The sequence below is a fragment of the Sinohyriopsis cumingii genome, chromosome 12 (assembly GCF_028554795.1).
Source record: "Sinohyriopsis cumingii isolate HCF-2022 chromosome 12, ASM2855479v2, whole genome shotgun sequence".
NCBI classification, from domain to species: Eukaryota; Metazoa; Mollusca; class Bivalvia; order Unionida; family Unionidae; genus Sinohyriopsis; species Sinohyriopsis cumingii.
In genome coordinates this window covers 29286909-29303438 of record NC_142972.1, presented here as the reverse complement: position 1 = coordinate 29303438, position 16530 = coordinate 29286909, and the positions used below count along the sequence as shown (strand labels likewise).

General features: G+C 36.4%; 1 protein-coding gene across 1 annotated transcript in view; it reads right to left on the bottom strand.

The window, feature by feature from the left end:
• LOC149786164 (DNA-directed RNA polymerase I subunit RPA2-like) overlaps positions 1–16530 on the bottom strand; it is a 182786-nt gene that overhangs the window by 106506 nt on the left and 59750 nt on the right. Inside the window, exons 13-14 of the mRNA XM_089976517.1 lie at positions 14183–14300; positions 5734–5830 (exon numbers count right to left, since the gene is read on the bottom strand). Coding sequence (XP_089832643.1) covers positions 5734–5830; positions 14183–14300 — 215 coding nt within the window. The remainder of the gene's footprint in view (positions 1–5733; positions 5831–14182; positions 14301–16530) is intronic.

The following is a 16530-nucleotide window of genomic DNA, read 5'->3' as shown; positions in this document are numbered from 1 at the left end:
CCCTAAGTACAAGCTATCCACAAAGTCTGGTGCACGTTTATTATATAGAACTAGTGTTATTGTACAGAAACCAATTTTCTTTTTGCGATCACAGTGACCTGGACCCTTGAACTTTTGACTCCCAAGATCAATAAGCTCCTTCCCTACTTCTAAGTTTGGTAAAGGTAGATGGAGTAAAACTAAAGTTATTGTGCAGAAAGTTACAAGGTGAAAGACTACAAGGTGTAAAGAAGGACCAATATGCCTTTGGGGTGGGGGACATATAAAAAGCACACAAATTCAAACCGTACATACACTGATCTACATACATAATGTGTAGGCAGATCAGAATTTATACTGCTGGCCTGTAATCATGTAAGAATGATTGACAATACCCTATCTGCATCACATAATGTGATACTGCATGTGTTAATCTATTCCACACGTGCTACATTCTATTCGATACCATACTGGTATCATTTATTTTACTGGTTACACACACAGCTTCCTATAAGTATTAACCCATTTGGACTAATTGACCTATCTTTATGATACAAACATATACCATGTCTGAATCAGAAAAATTTGCTCAGTTGACAAACTGTTATTTTAGCAAACAAGAAAAATTTGACAAAATTATAATTTTTCCTCAAGTGCTTGGATTTGTATTTTAAATCTACATGTTACACCTGTTTATACTAAGAATCTGTCATATATGTGATCTGTGATAGTTTTAAATCTACATGTTACACCTGTTTATACTAAGAATCTGTCATATATGTGATCTGTGATAGTTTCGAGCAGAAGTATATAAACATAAAAATAGCCTAGAGATTACAATTTCACTAAATTGATGGTGAACAATTTCCACTGACTAGACTTTTGGTTGCTTTATATGACACAAAAGGATTTTTTTTACTGAAATATGTTTATATCAGAATACTTACCTAATCACATTAAGAAAGTAGCTCTGCGAAGTCTCAAATCCAGTAATTGTGAAATGATGACAAATTTACCATTACCCATTACCTCCCCTTACCACCACTTGGTGGCTATTGTTGTTCAGTCAGTTTTAGCTTAAGTGATACATCAACAGTTTAATAGTTATTTGACCCAGTAAGTATTCTCTGAGCACCATAATTTATCAAACAATGTGTTTTCTTGTATGAATACATTCCCTGATCACATTAACTTTACCAAAATAGACAATAGGAAACAATGCAGAGCATCCCCATTCAAGGGAAAAAGTATATTCCTATATAATGAGAAACCACACTCCTAACATAAGACCAGCAATATAAGCCATGACAACCACACTATGAGAAAACTCAACAAAAAGACTTTTATTTCAAAGTAAAAATTGCAGGTGAAACCAGTACAAGTGCTGTTCTTCACCCATGGTATTGTTGTGCTGACTTCAATTGGTCTGATGATAACCTGAGCTGCAAATTGAATATGCCAGATTCCATTCTAGTCTCTGCAAAGCTTGCTCATGCCGATAAAAGCTAAAGTTGAGGTGGGTGTTCATAAAGTATGTGTGATCTCTTGAGATCTGAGAGTATGCTGAATGTATTATCCACTTACCCGATGATACAAGGGCTCAAATGGTTTTTATATCCTCTTGCGATCTCTGAGTATGCCAAATGTATTATCCACTTACCCAATGATACAAGGGCTCAAATGGTTTTTATATCCTCTTGCGATCTCTGAGTATGCCAAATGTATTAGCCACTTATTCCATGATGCAAGAGCTTGAGTGATTATATTCTCTTTCCCTGGATTCACTAGAAGAGTTGTTGGGCCACATAGCACTGTCTAGCTGACTGAAGTATTGCTTAAGGGCATGCACTAGGTCTTACATCACTTCCTCTATAAACTTATTGATGGAGAAGAGGGGACAGATGACTACTTTTTGACTAATTGCTGACATCAACCTGTTCTTTGCTATGAAACCTTGTTGTGTCATTGGGACCACAGAACCATCTGACAGGAAAGGGCATGCAAACACATTTCATATATTAACAGCTTCAATAAGGCTAGCTAAAGGTTCACATTTATCTGTATCAGGACATGTCAACACCCATAAAAAATTCCACTGAGTAAACAGGGTGAGAGATGTTGACCTACTGAAGTCAAAACTGGCTAATATGTTTGATAAATCCTTCTCGTGATCAATATCAGCTCTACCATCATGCCTGAATGTGTCTGAGACCATGGAGTGGTAGCCACTGAATGTAACTGGGTCTAATGTTTTTTTCTCCAACATTTTTTAGCCAGTTGTGTGATTAAGGTATTCAATGGGACAATGCTGCACGAGTCCTGAAACTCTGCAACTTTTCCTTGCACAACTTCAAAGTGGAGGGCCTTCTCAATTGTGAGAGTCTACCCATGAATGAAGGCTTAAATTCTTTCCATCACAGGGCTCACCCTGACATGAAGGAGTAGCCTGTCTGGGTAGGGATGAAACACCCTCCCAACTGATTAAAAGTGTGTCTATAGATCAAGCTTCTGAGTCTGGCACTAGATCGATGACAGTGGGCTGTGTGTGGTTCCACCTGGTTGCAAACCAATCTCAGGACCTCCTAAAATGTACAAATCCACTGAAAAATTGATAAGTGGACATCCCATTGTGTGTCAAGGGTTTAGTCCATTCTCAACAGCAAATTGGCCAGAACACTGAGCCTATTGGGGGATATGTCTGATTTCAACCTTTATATTAATTTATGCACACCAGTTCAGGATATCCCAACCAGAATGTGCAGGTCTTGTGGCTTTTCATCCTGGCTGAAGAGGTAAGTAACCATGATTGAGTTGTCTGTCAAAATGAGGACTAAGTCACCACCACTGGTAAATCTTCTGACCCCCATTTGCCCATGACTGTGGTAAATATGTACAACAGGTGGACTTCCCAATCATATGAACTGGCTTTTGTGTCGATTGTAAGTTCCAGTTGAGATTTTTCAAGAGGAATTCATGCCATAATCTATCATTTTTGTGCCACTAATGCAGGAAAGATACTAATTCCTTCATAACTATGAACTGTCAGTCAAGTTCACTGGAGTGAGGTGCAACTGGGCCAGCAGGGCCATATGCAAAAAAAGTTGACTGGAAAAGGGGTGCCACTTAGCCAGTAAAGCCATATGCAAAAGGAGTTGACTGGAAAAGGGGTGTCAATGGGCCAGCAGGGCTATATGCAAAAAGAGTTGACTGGAAAAGGGATGCCACTGGGCCAGCAGGGCTATATTCAAAAGGAGTGCCACTGGGTCAGAGGGCCAGATGCAAAGTGAGTTGACTGGAAAAGAAATACCACTGGGCCAGCAGGGTGATATGCAAAGGAAGTTGACTAAGAAAGGGATACCACTGGGTCAATAGGGCCATATGCAAAGAAGTTGACTGGAAAAGGGTTGCCACTGGGCCAGCAGGGCCATATGCAAATGGACTTGTCTGGAAAAGGGGTGTCATTGGGCAACCTGTGCCAGATGCAATGGAAGCATGATCAGATGGCAGAAACTCTCTTGCAGTGTCCATTCTGTCTGAAGAATGTTTCTGCAAGATCGATAACCTGTACCTTCACACCTGGTCTGACCTTACCCAACTGAATAGAAAACCCAAATTGAACCAAACAGTACAGAAGGTTATCTTTACCCTTTAATCAAAGATAAACCTGAAATGCATTTGTCATCAAGATACACTGCAGTCGCTGCTGATGAAGTTGACTGGAAGATAGTGACAACACAGTTGAAGACCATGGTGAATGTCCATGGTCTGATGTTGAGACCGAATGGGAGTGTGCAAAATTAGTATCTACTTCATCCAAATCTGAGTTGATGAAACTTGTGTGAGATATAATGATGTGAAAGTATTATCAGCCAGGTCTAAATTTATTTCTTTTTTCATGAAGTCTGAATGACCAAGCCATCTCCAAGAAGTACCTCTGCGCAGCTATGTGCTTAATGAACGGGCTGAGATTAATGACTAACCTGAGGTTTTTGATGGCCTTGAGTGCTAAAAACAGCCTGGAATCAAACAATGAAGAGTTTTGCTTGTGAACTAACTCCACCATCTGCTTGCTGAGTAAAAACCAGATCTCCTTCTGCAAAATTACCACCTTCTCCCAACCGGATGGCAAGTCCATCATGGTACAGGAAATTAAATGGGGAGGGAGTCCAAAAAATCATATATCTAAAACCAAACTGTAACAGTCTGGATCACATATTTGTTATCTGGAATATATCAATCCATGGACAGTGAAAATTAAAAAAAGTCTGGCATCAACTGGCAGGCTGTCTGCAGTATTCAGTGGCCTGTCAAGGCAACTGTTAATAGATATGGGGATGGATAAACCTTGTTTTCTTGTTCCACACTAACGTGAAGGTGGCATGTAGGACATTCTCATCAACCTAATAAAACAGCAATTAATCATATTTACTGCCACAATATTCTTATCCAAGGATGGTAGCTCACTCCGAAACACCAATGAATCCAAACAATTCCAATGTCATTACAATAATACTGAAAGCTGTTTTTTTAGCAAAGAAAGTACCATTCCATTTACCATGGTGTGCTCGGCTGGCATGCAGTACAACTCATCAAATAATGTGGATCATATCCAGAACCCCATAGCCACCTCGTGGTTATCAGGGGAGGTAATGGATAAGAGTTTATTATCTTTGTAGTTTATATATATATATATATATATATATATATATATATATATATATATATATATATATATATATATATATATATATATGTATATATATATATGGGAAAACATTTTTTTGTCTTTTCTAGATTGCTGGTTCATGATGTAGCAGAGGTACCATCTTAACATTAATGTGATAAGGGAACATATTCACAGAAGAAATCAAGAGTCCCTTGAAGGGACTGACACTCTACTGGATGAAAAGAATTTCTAGGAATTCAAGATAAGACTATTTCTTTCAACTGTCATATGTTGAAACCACCTCTGATATTCTCCAGTGATAAAAAGATATTCAAAACGTAGTTGCTGCAGTACATGTACTGGATCCCACATTCATACCATCTGCATTTAGATCAAAATAGACATCATTAAAGTGTTGTAGTAAAAAAAACATCATAATGGTCATCTAGTCAGGGGGACAAGATTTTTAAGATTTTCTGGAGTTTTTAAGATGGCTGCCATGATAACCATACTGGATGTCAGATTGGAATCATTTTTACTTTGCACCAACTAGAGATCATCAGAAGTCTTTAAATGAAAACCCCATGTTTATGTGATCATCCATTCAGGCGGAACAGCATTAACAAGATTTACATGATGGTCACTATGGTAACTATAATGGATGAATGAGCAGCAGCATTTTCATTTAGGACCAACTAGATCAAGAGATGAATATGTTTGAAAAGTTTCAAAGCAATCCTCCAAGTAGTTTACTAGGAGTAGCTATAACAAACTTGTGGTAACAGACCATCCCATAAGCTATTTTGGTCTATGACCAGTAGAGTTAAAAGAACAATAATGGCTGTGCTATGCAAAAAAGTTGCACATTTTGAGACTATTGACCACAATGTCACATAGTTGAGCTGTCAAAGGGACACAACTCTGTCCTCCAATGATGATCAGTATATGTGGACTTGTACAAATTCAGGGGTCACTGGCAGTTTATAGTGGGAAATTTTCAAATTCATGGGTCACTGGCAGTTTATAGTGGGAAATTTTCCCTGTACTTGCTTGAGGTACACACATTTTCCTGTTGTTATACCACATACCTGAGGTGATCTGATATGAGGCACTGCCCTCCTTAATCGTTTTGGCATTTTTCTCAATGTTCATCCTCAAAGCTGCCAGCCAGGACTCCAGCTTTTCCTATCAAAAAGATACAAACTAGAAATTAATACATTTATAGCTCGTTTCTTTTGTTCTACTTGTGATATCGCACCGTTTAAACCACATTAGCTAAGAGACAGCTGTATTAAATGTACTGCATGGATATAGTATCATTGGCTAAGAGACAGCTGTATTAAATGTACTGCATGGATATACTATCACTGGCTAAGAGACAGCTGTATTAAATGTACTGCATGGATATAGTATCACTGGCTAAGAGAGAGCTGTATTAAATGTACTGCATGGATATACTATCACTGGCTAAGAGACAGCTGTATTAAATGTACTGCATGGATATAGTATCACTGGCTAAGAGAGAGCTGTATTAAATGTACTGCATGGATATAGTATCATTGGCTAAGAGAGAGCTGTATTAAATGTACTGCATGGATATAGTATCATTGGCTAAAAGAGAGCTGTATTAAATGTACTGCACGGATATAGTATTACTGGTTAAGAGAGAGCTGTATTAAATGTACTGCATGGATATAGTATCATTGGCTAAAAGAGAGCTGTATTAAATGTACTGCACGGATATAGTATTACTGGTTAAGAGAGAGCTGTATTAAATGTACTGCATGGATATAGTATCATTGGCTAAAAGAGAGCTGTATTAAATGTACTGCACGGATATAGTATTATTGGCTAAGAGAGAGCTGTATTAAATGTACTGCATGGATATAGTATCATTGGCTAAAAGAGAGCTGTATTAAATGTACTGCACGGATATAGTATTACTGGCTAAGAGAGAGCTGTATTAAATGTACTGCATGGATATAGTATAATTGGTTAAGAGAAAGCTGTATTAAATGTACTGCATGGATATAGTATCATTGGCTAAGAGAGAGCTGTATTAAATGTACTACATGGATATAGTATCATTGGCTAAAAGAGAGATGTATTAAATGTACTGCATGGATATACTATCACTGGCTAAGAGAGAGCTGTATTAAATGTACTGCATGGATATAGTATCACTGGCTAAGAGACAGCTGTATTAAATGTACTACATGGATATAGTATCACTGGCTAAAAGAGAGATGTATTAAATGTACTGCATGGATATAGTATCACTGGCTAAGAGAGAGCTGTATTAAATGTACTGCATGGATATAGTATCATTGGCTAAGAGAGAGCTGTATTAAATGTACTGCATGGATATAGTATCATTGGCTAAGAGAGAGCTGTATTAAATGTACTACATGGATATAGTATCATTGGCTAAAAGAGAGATGTATTAAATGTACTGCATGGATATACTATCACTGGCTAAGAGACAGCTGTATTAAATGTACTGCATGGATATAGTATCATTGGCTAAGAGAGAGCTGTATTAAATGTACTGCATGGATATAGTATAATTGATTAAGAGAAAGCTGTATTAAATGTACTGCATGGATATAGTATCATTGGCTAAAAGAGAGATGTATTAAATGTACTGCATGGATATACTATCACTGGCTAAGAGACAGCTGTATTAAATGTACTGCATGGATATAGTATCATTGGCTAAAAGAGAGATGTATTAAATGTACTGCATGGATATAGTATAATTGGTTAAGAGAAAGCTGTATTAAATGTACTGCATGGATATAGTATCATTGGCTAAGAGACAGCTGTATTAAATGTACTGCACGGATATAGTATTACTGGCTAAGAGAGAGCTGTATTAAACGTACTACATGGATATAGTATCATTGGCTAAAAGAGAGATGTATTAAATGTACTGCACGGATATAGTATTACTGGCTAAGAGACAGCTGTATTAAATGTACTGCATGGATATAGTATTAATGAATAAGAAAACCATATATGACTAGCCAAGAGACAGTCATATTATACGTACTACATAGACAGTGTATGACTGACTAAGAGATAGCTATATTATATGTACTGCATAGAAACAGTATGTCTGGCTAAGAGAGAGCCATATTATATGTAATATATGAATATAGTAGAATTGGCTAAGAGAGAGCTGTATTAAATATACTGCACAGACACAGTATGACTAAATAAGAAAACCATATTATATGTACTGCATTGATATAAATTCACCAAAAGAGAAATATGTTCAGAATAAACAAAATATGAGTGGCTAAGAGAGAAAGAGCCATATTAAACGTACTGCACAGACACAGTATGACTGAATAAGAGAACAATATTATATGTACTACATAGACAGTGTATGACTAAGACAGAGCTATATTATGTATACTGCATAGACACAGTATAACTGGCTAAGAGACAGCCATATTATATGTACTGCACAGACACTGGCTAAGAGACAGCCATATTATATGTACTACATAGACAGTGTATAACTAAGAAAGAGCTATATTATGTGTACTGCATAGACACAGTATGTCTGGCTAAGAGACAGCCATATTATATGTACTGCACAGACACTGGCTAAGAGACAGCCATATTATATGTACTGCATAGATACAGAATGACTGGCCAAGAGACAGCCATATTATATGTACTGCATAGATACAATATGACTGGCCAAGAGACAGCCATATCATATGTACTGCATAGATACAGAATGACTGCCAAGAGACAGCCATATTATATGTACTGCATAGATACAGAATGACTGACCAAGAGACAGCCATATTATATGTACTATACAGATACAGAATGACTGGCCAAGAGACAGCCATATTATATGTACTGCATAGATACTGAATGACTGGCCAAGAGACAGCCATATTATGTCTACTGCATGCATCCTTCATACTTGTCAGCAAGATCAGAGCATGAATAATACAAAACTGCTGATGTGCATTGCTTGAAAGCAGATGGAGAGGTTGGGTAATAAGCATTATTCAACTGAAATGTCCAGTCAATTTTAAATTCATATTAACTAGCTAAGACTAATCTTCATTCTCTCTATCATTCCCCATTCTTCTCATATTGCCATTCTGCCTCTCTTTATCCACACTCTTCTCAGACTGCCCTACAGCCTCTCTTTTTCCATACTCTTCTCATACTGCCATTCTGCCTCTCTTTATCCCCACTCTTCTCAGACTGCCCTTCAGCCTCTCTTTTTCCATACTCTTCTCAGACTGTTCTTCTGCCCCTGTCTTTTCCCCCACTCTTCTTTGCAATGAAGACTACAACATTTACCAAAATTTCTAAATGTATACACAGTTCACAATTTGCCTTTCTTAGAGTGACTTGTTTTAATTAGCAAAATCCCAAATGTGTTAACGGCCTAACTTGAGTTTTCTTCATTATTGGCAAGGAATCAACATACTCTTGCTTCAATCTGAATGAAATGTATTACCCAATGATCCTGAAATTCTATGGACTCTTGTTGCACTGTTTTTTCTTAAAATAAGAGGACCTAATACTATGAAAATGAATATAAAAATATTCATAGGAGGTATAAATATTGTAACAAAGAATACATTATTTAAACACTTCATTATTACATACACATAAAATTTTTATTTTGTGTTTTGGATTTGCTATTGTTTTATCTGTATTATCTTGCTTCCATGCTTAAAAGTTTTTCTCTCAAACTATTTATTTTATAAAAATTTCTTTCAAAAACTACACCATAAAATTTTACCCAACAAGAATATTTTATTCAGCTCTAATTTTAAAACTTATTAATTGAAAACAAGCAATTTACTACCTTGAAAACACTAAACACTTAATTGATGGGAATTTCCTATTAAGTCCCATGGTAAAGTTTTCTTTATCAGGTCCCTTGATAAACGTGTCTTTTTGTTATTAGCAACACTTTCGTTAAAATCTGGTCCAGGCTACACATAATGTGTTCTAAATATCTGATGATAAAGTGTTGACACATTGCCACACAATAAAGTTAAAAAAGCACATGGCATAAGGGACTGATATGATGTCTATGGTACAAAACTTAGAGCAGATACTTTGCTTATAGGATTTTTATAAGTCCAGATTATAAGCTTTCAAATAGCTTCTTTCTTGTGATTTGTGACTTTAGAGTGTCTAGACAATTGGGAATACATAATGGACAAATAACTACATAGACCTTACAGTGTCTCGACAATTGGGAATAAATAATGAACAAACAATTACAAGACCTTACAGTATCTAGACAATTGGGAATACATAATGAACAAACAACTACATAGACTTGACAGTGTCTAGACAAATGGGAATTCACAATGACCTAACAGCTACATAGACCTTACAAGTGTCTAGACAATTAGGAATACATAATGGACAAACAATTACACAGACCTTACAGTGTCTGGACAATTGAGAATGCATAATGAACAAACAACTACATAGACTTGACAGCGTCTAGAAAAATGGGAATTCACAATGACCTAACAGCTGCATAGACCTTACAAGTGTCTAGACAATTAGGAATACATAATGGACAAACAATTACATAGACCTTACAGTGTCTAGACAATTGAGAATGCATAATGAACAAACAACTACATAGACTTTACTGCATCTAGATAACTGGGAATTCACAATGACAAAACAGACGCATAAACTTTAGTGTGTCTTGGTAATTGGGAATTCACAATGACCAAACAACTACATAAACTTTGGAGTGTCTAGAAACTGTGAATTCACAATGACCAAACAGCTACATAAACTTTAGAGTGTCTAGACAACTGTGAATTCACAATGACCAAACAGCTACATAAACTGAGTGTCTAGACAACTGGGAATTCACAATGACCAAACAGCTACATAGACTTTAGTGTGTCTTGATAATTGGAAATTCACAATGACCAAACAGTACATAAATTTTAGAGTGTCTAGACAACTTGGAATTCACAATGACCAAACAGCTACATAAACTTTAGAGTGTCTAGACAACTGGGAATTCACAATGACCAAACAGCTACATAAACTTTAGAGTGTCTAGACAACTGGGAATTCACAATGACCAAACAGCTACATAGACTTTAGAGTGTCTAAACAATGCATAATGAGTGACAAACTGCATAAGAAAAAACTTATGTCCAACACTTGAAATGTCAAGTTAGTAAACAATAATTCAAACTCCCCAGAATGGCCAAGCTTGACAATTACGGCCATTTGGAGATCTACGGTATTACCCTAGACAGAATTACATGTAGGTAATATGTGACTGCCTTACAAAATTTCCTTTGCTTAACAAAAATCAGTATCTTATTTTATCAAGAAGAAACACGGCTCATGCATGTGATATCACTCTGATCCACAGACGACTCCATGATTAGAACTGAATTTTGGACCAAACAAGTGAATACAACTGGAAATCCCCAGGAAACTAAATATTGTCGATATTGTAGAAAACATTGCTGAAACAAAGAATAAATCTCCATGATGAATGTATTAAATATGTTATACGTATAAAGGCTGAATTCATCTTCTTGCTAAATTCTTGTTAGGTGTTCAGACCATGTTATTTTAATGTCAACTAATGTGTCTTGTGTGTTCAGACCATATTATGTTATGTCAACTAATGTATCTTGTGTGTTCAGACCATGTTATGTTATGTCAACTAATGTCTTATGTGTTCAGACCACGTTATGTGTGTTCAGACCATGTTATGTTATAATGTGTGTTCAGACCAAGTTATGTTATAACAATAATGATAATAATAATAATAATAATAATAATAATAATAATAATAATAAAAATAAAAATAATAATAATAATGAGGCCTTTGTATAGCACCTACTCTTTAGAAGCTCTAAGTGCTTTCCAACATTAGACAACAACTATAACATACATGTCAAATAATGTAATATCTTATTATCTACATATTTACTATCTTCATATAGATCACTCTAGGAGACTGTTTTAAATCCTTTATAAATACCAAAAGTAATAAAGGAACAAGAATTGAGCCTTGATAGACTTCACATGGGATACCATTAGTAAATACATGTGGTGTTCTTTCACATAAATATAATGTGAACCATTTAATTAAGCTAGCATTAAACTGGAAGACTTTTTTTTTTTAAATTCAAGTAAAAAACAGGTAAAACACCTCTTCAAATCAACAACAGCAACACCTACAAATTTACTTTATCTAAAGCTTACATTCATTTATCAGCTAAGGAGTAAAATGGAGTTTTCCATGAATGATTCTACTGAAAAGCTGATAGGTTTGGATGTAATAAGGGACATCCATTTATACTGGTTGTACAAAAACTATGAACATGTTTTCCAATCAGTTTGTATAGTGTACAATGTCTGGATACTGGCAATTAGTCACCAATATCTACATTTGGGCAAGATGGTGAATTGGTATAATATTTGCATTTTTCGCAAATAACATTTTGATACTAAGATCAACTAAAACAAATGTCTCTGACATGAGAGGACCAATTAATCCTAATCTTGGACCCACTGCAGTAGAAATGCAGAGAGCAACACAGACCCCTCTTACTAGCCATAGACTTCACCAAGGCATTTGATCTGGTCAGCAGAGACGGACTCTTCACAATCCCGGTGAAGACTGGATGCCCTCCAAAGCTGCTAAGCATGATCCAGTCCTTCCACGATGACATGAAAGGCACAGTGCAGTACGATGGCTAAAAGTCCGACCCCTTCGACATCCGCAGCGGAGTGAAACAGGGTTGAGTCCTAGCCCCCACGCTCTTTGGCATCTTCTTCGCTGTCCTGCTCAAGCACACCTTTGGGACATCCACAAAAGTGATCTACCTGCACATGTGATCAGATGGCACACTGTTAAACCTGGCACGACTAAAAGCAAAGAGCAAAGTGCATGAAGCAACCATAAGGGACATGCTCTTCGCAGACAATACTGTCCTAGCCACTCACACAGAAGCTGAGCTACAGCACCTGTTGGACCGCTTTGCTAATGCATGCAATGAGTTTGTGTTGATCAACAGCCTAAAGAAAACAAACATGATGGCTCAGAACATGGACCCCCACCAGCATCATCATCAACAACTACGAACTTCAGGTAGTCAGTCAGTTCACGTACCTCAGCTCTACCATCACCAACAACCTATCGCTCGATGTTGAGCTCAACAAGCAGATTGGAAAGGCATGAAAAACTCTCTCCAGGTTGTTGCAGAGAGTGTGGAACAACAGCATGCTGACTCTAAACACTAGATCTTCGTGTATCATGCCTGCATGTTAAGCACTCTCCTGTATGCCAGTGAAACCTGGACTCTGTATGCTTCACAAGAGAAAAGACTGAGCGCCTTTTACATGCGATATCTCCGATGCATACTTGGGATCACCTTGAGCGATTGAGTAACAAATAACGAGGTGCTTGAACGTGCCAAGATTCCCAGCATGGACACTCCTCTGCCAATGTTGCATCAGATGGCTGGGCCATGTACGTAGGATGGGTGACAGATGGATCCCCAAATACCTTCTTTATTCGGAACTTGCCTCTGGCAAAAGGTCGATCAGACGGCCACATCTCCGCTTCAAGGATGTCTGCAAGCATGACATGAAAGCCCTTGACATCGAAGTCAACACCTGGGAAGAGCTTGCTCTAGACAGGCCCAGCTGGCGACATGCTCTGATCACTGTATTGAAAGCTGGCGAGGACAAGCTACACTTGCTAGCTGACGAAAAGCAATCTCAGAGGAAGAAGAAGCAGCTCCAACACACACCAGACCCAACCTTCAAGTGCAGCAAGGACTGCCACTCCCATGTTGGGCTACATAGCCACAGCAGACACTGCACAACCACCAACCGAGACATCTCTCATGAGCACACTTCTATCGTCTCTCAAGATTAACGGATGCCAACACACGGACCCAATGAATGATATCCTCGACTTTTACAAAATCAATCTCAGTCACCTGAAAGCTATCTATTACAATGGAAGTTAAAAAAGCATTTGATGTCTTTAGGAATCTCTCACTGTAAAGTTTTTAACTTCTCCAAGTTCATGTGGGAGCCATAGGTGCTCAGTGGCAAGTGTGCCAGACTCATATCTGAAAAGTGCATATTTTAATCATACCATCCTACCAGCCTGGGACTGCTACCGTCTTTAGGCAAGGCACTATACTCCGACTGCCTCAGGATTAAATAACCTACTTCTGCTGTGTGCCATAAAGTTCTAAACCAAACCATAACCAAGTTCATGACTGCCACTTATTTTGTTTTTGTTACAGATGTTAAATTAACATAAATCAATTAAGATATTAGCAATATCACTCTTATTATGTGCATGTTTATTACCAACAATGAAGGAGTTAATCTGGCATTTAATCTTGTCTGTCAATATAAACAAATCAAATTTTGTACAACTAAGCTTGACCTTGATTAATCATTGCTGACCTTCACCAAGTAAGACTGACCATGACCCTGTCTAAATGACCTTTATTGAAGATGACTAACCTTAAGCACCATCAGGTAGAGGTGACCTCCAAGAAGAATCTCCTGGTTCATGGGGTTGTCTGAACTCTCTGCTGCACACTCACCTTTTGCAAATGCAAAGAGTTTCTGTGTCATGTACCTAAACAGAAGCAGGTGGTAATAATTACCAAGTGAACTAAGGGAGCTCTATGTGAATTCTCATGTTTTTTAAGCCTGTCTTATGGCTTGTTTGTCTGCCTATGTGTCTTATATGCATACACAATTCACTTCAAATTAAATATTTCTAATGGAAACTCTTTTCTCCCAACTGAAGTAATAATATACATGTAATAATGATAAACAAAAGGTAAAGACGTTGCAAAAAACCCAACACCTTGCCCAAAAGGCACACAAGATGAGGAAACCAATGGCAAACTTGTACAATAAAAAGGTCCACATTTTTCTATATAAAATCACACTTTCGACAAGTGCAAACTTCTGTTAGAAAATCATCATGGACTGATTTTAACAAGCGACCACTAGACTGGTCATATGCAACACAACTAAATCTTTGCTTCTAAAAGCAGAGAAAAGTAACATATAATTCAAATAATGCAACCTAAATAATTCAATGCAAAGTATAAGTATATCCAAATTTTGGTCTTACTCAACTATACATACTTTACACTAGATAAAATAATTACTGAAATATAGCACTGATGGGGAAATATTCGCAAGCTTCAAATACCCATCTACATAGTTCATATTTTAGTTAACTGGTATGGCACACAATTGTACTATGTGCAATGGGAAAGTGTAATATCCAGATTCTTCCATGGAACCAATGGAGTGAGGCTGGGAGGTGTTCTTTCCCCTTTGTTATGTAATATATATATATATATATATATATATATATATATATATATATATATATATATATATATATATATATATATATATACACACACACACAAGTTAAATCATAAGCTAGGTCAGTGTCACATGGGGTTACACCAATGTATTTTCTTAACAATTTTAGGCTTGCTGCTGCTGTGACATTGCTATATCATTCTGACACAGGTTTAAGGAAATTATTAAAGACATGTGAACAATATGCATGTAAGAATGATATCAATAATATACAAAAATCGTTATGCATGGTTTTTCATCTTTTTCAAACATTACCATATCTCCCTGTCCATCTTAATGACCATGCCCTTACGTATGTCAACAGTTATATATATTTGGGTCATATTTTAAATACAATCGGTCAGATGACGAAGGAATGAGAATTATTGTACCTGAACAAACATGCTTCTAAGTAAATTTAGAAATTGTTCTTTGAATATCAAAATTAGATTATTCATATCTTATTTCTGCACAGTGTACTGTGCTTCTCTGTGGACAAAATTTAGTGAATGTATGACATGAAAACTAGTTATTGGTTATAATAACAGTCTTTGTTTTCTATTAGGTCTTCCTAGGTGGAACAGTGCCTCCAACACGTTTGCAAACCATAACGTATTCAGTTTTGAGGAAGTAATGAGAAAGTATGTACACTCAATGATGATAAGACTATCTAACAGTAATGTAAAAACTGTATCTTGAAATCTCTATGACATTTGTTAAATTCTCATAGATAGATGGAAGAAATTACTCTTCAAATGTCTTAAATAATTTCATTCTTAACAATGCCAGACAGTCTGTAGTTGTAGAAGTGTCTGTAAATTTGTACCTTAGATATCTATGATGTTTTATATTTAAAATTCCTTTATTTTTTATTTATATTTAACTTTTGTTATATATAATTAATTTACATTGTTTGTTTGGTATTTTTCATTACATGCTCCTGTAATGTAACATTGTATGTTGGACTTGTCCTTGTCCAAAACTGAGTTCATTTCTGCTTGACCTGAATTGAATTTTAATTCTGTAAACAACTAATACATAGCTAAACTATTCTCTATGTATATGGGCTTAAAATCAAAATTATTATAAGTATGTTTATTTGGATCCAGGTCAATGTTTTTGAATTTCCTTAGTGTATTTGACATAGTCCAGGTTCTGGTTTCTAATAATAACTAAAAAAATTATTTTGTAAACATCAGGATCATTCTAGAGGGTTATTTTCCATTAGGTGATATTTTTTTTATAGAAAATTCTAATTGTGACCAAAGGTCAAGTAGAGAACTATATCATCTTGTAACAGAGGAGTTTTGAGTTATGCTTTAAGATCTAGCACTTTTAGGTTGTATCATATATTGTGTCCAGTTGGGTTGGAATTTATTTCTTCAAATTACTAAATTCAAGTGATTTTTACCTGGAAATACAAAACTGCTCTGATAAAATACTTGGACAGAGACACTTATTGGAATTTATAGTGAATTCAA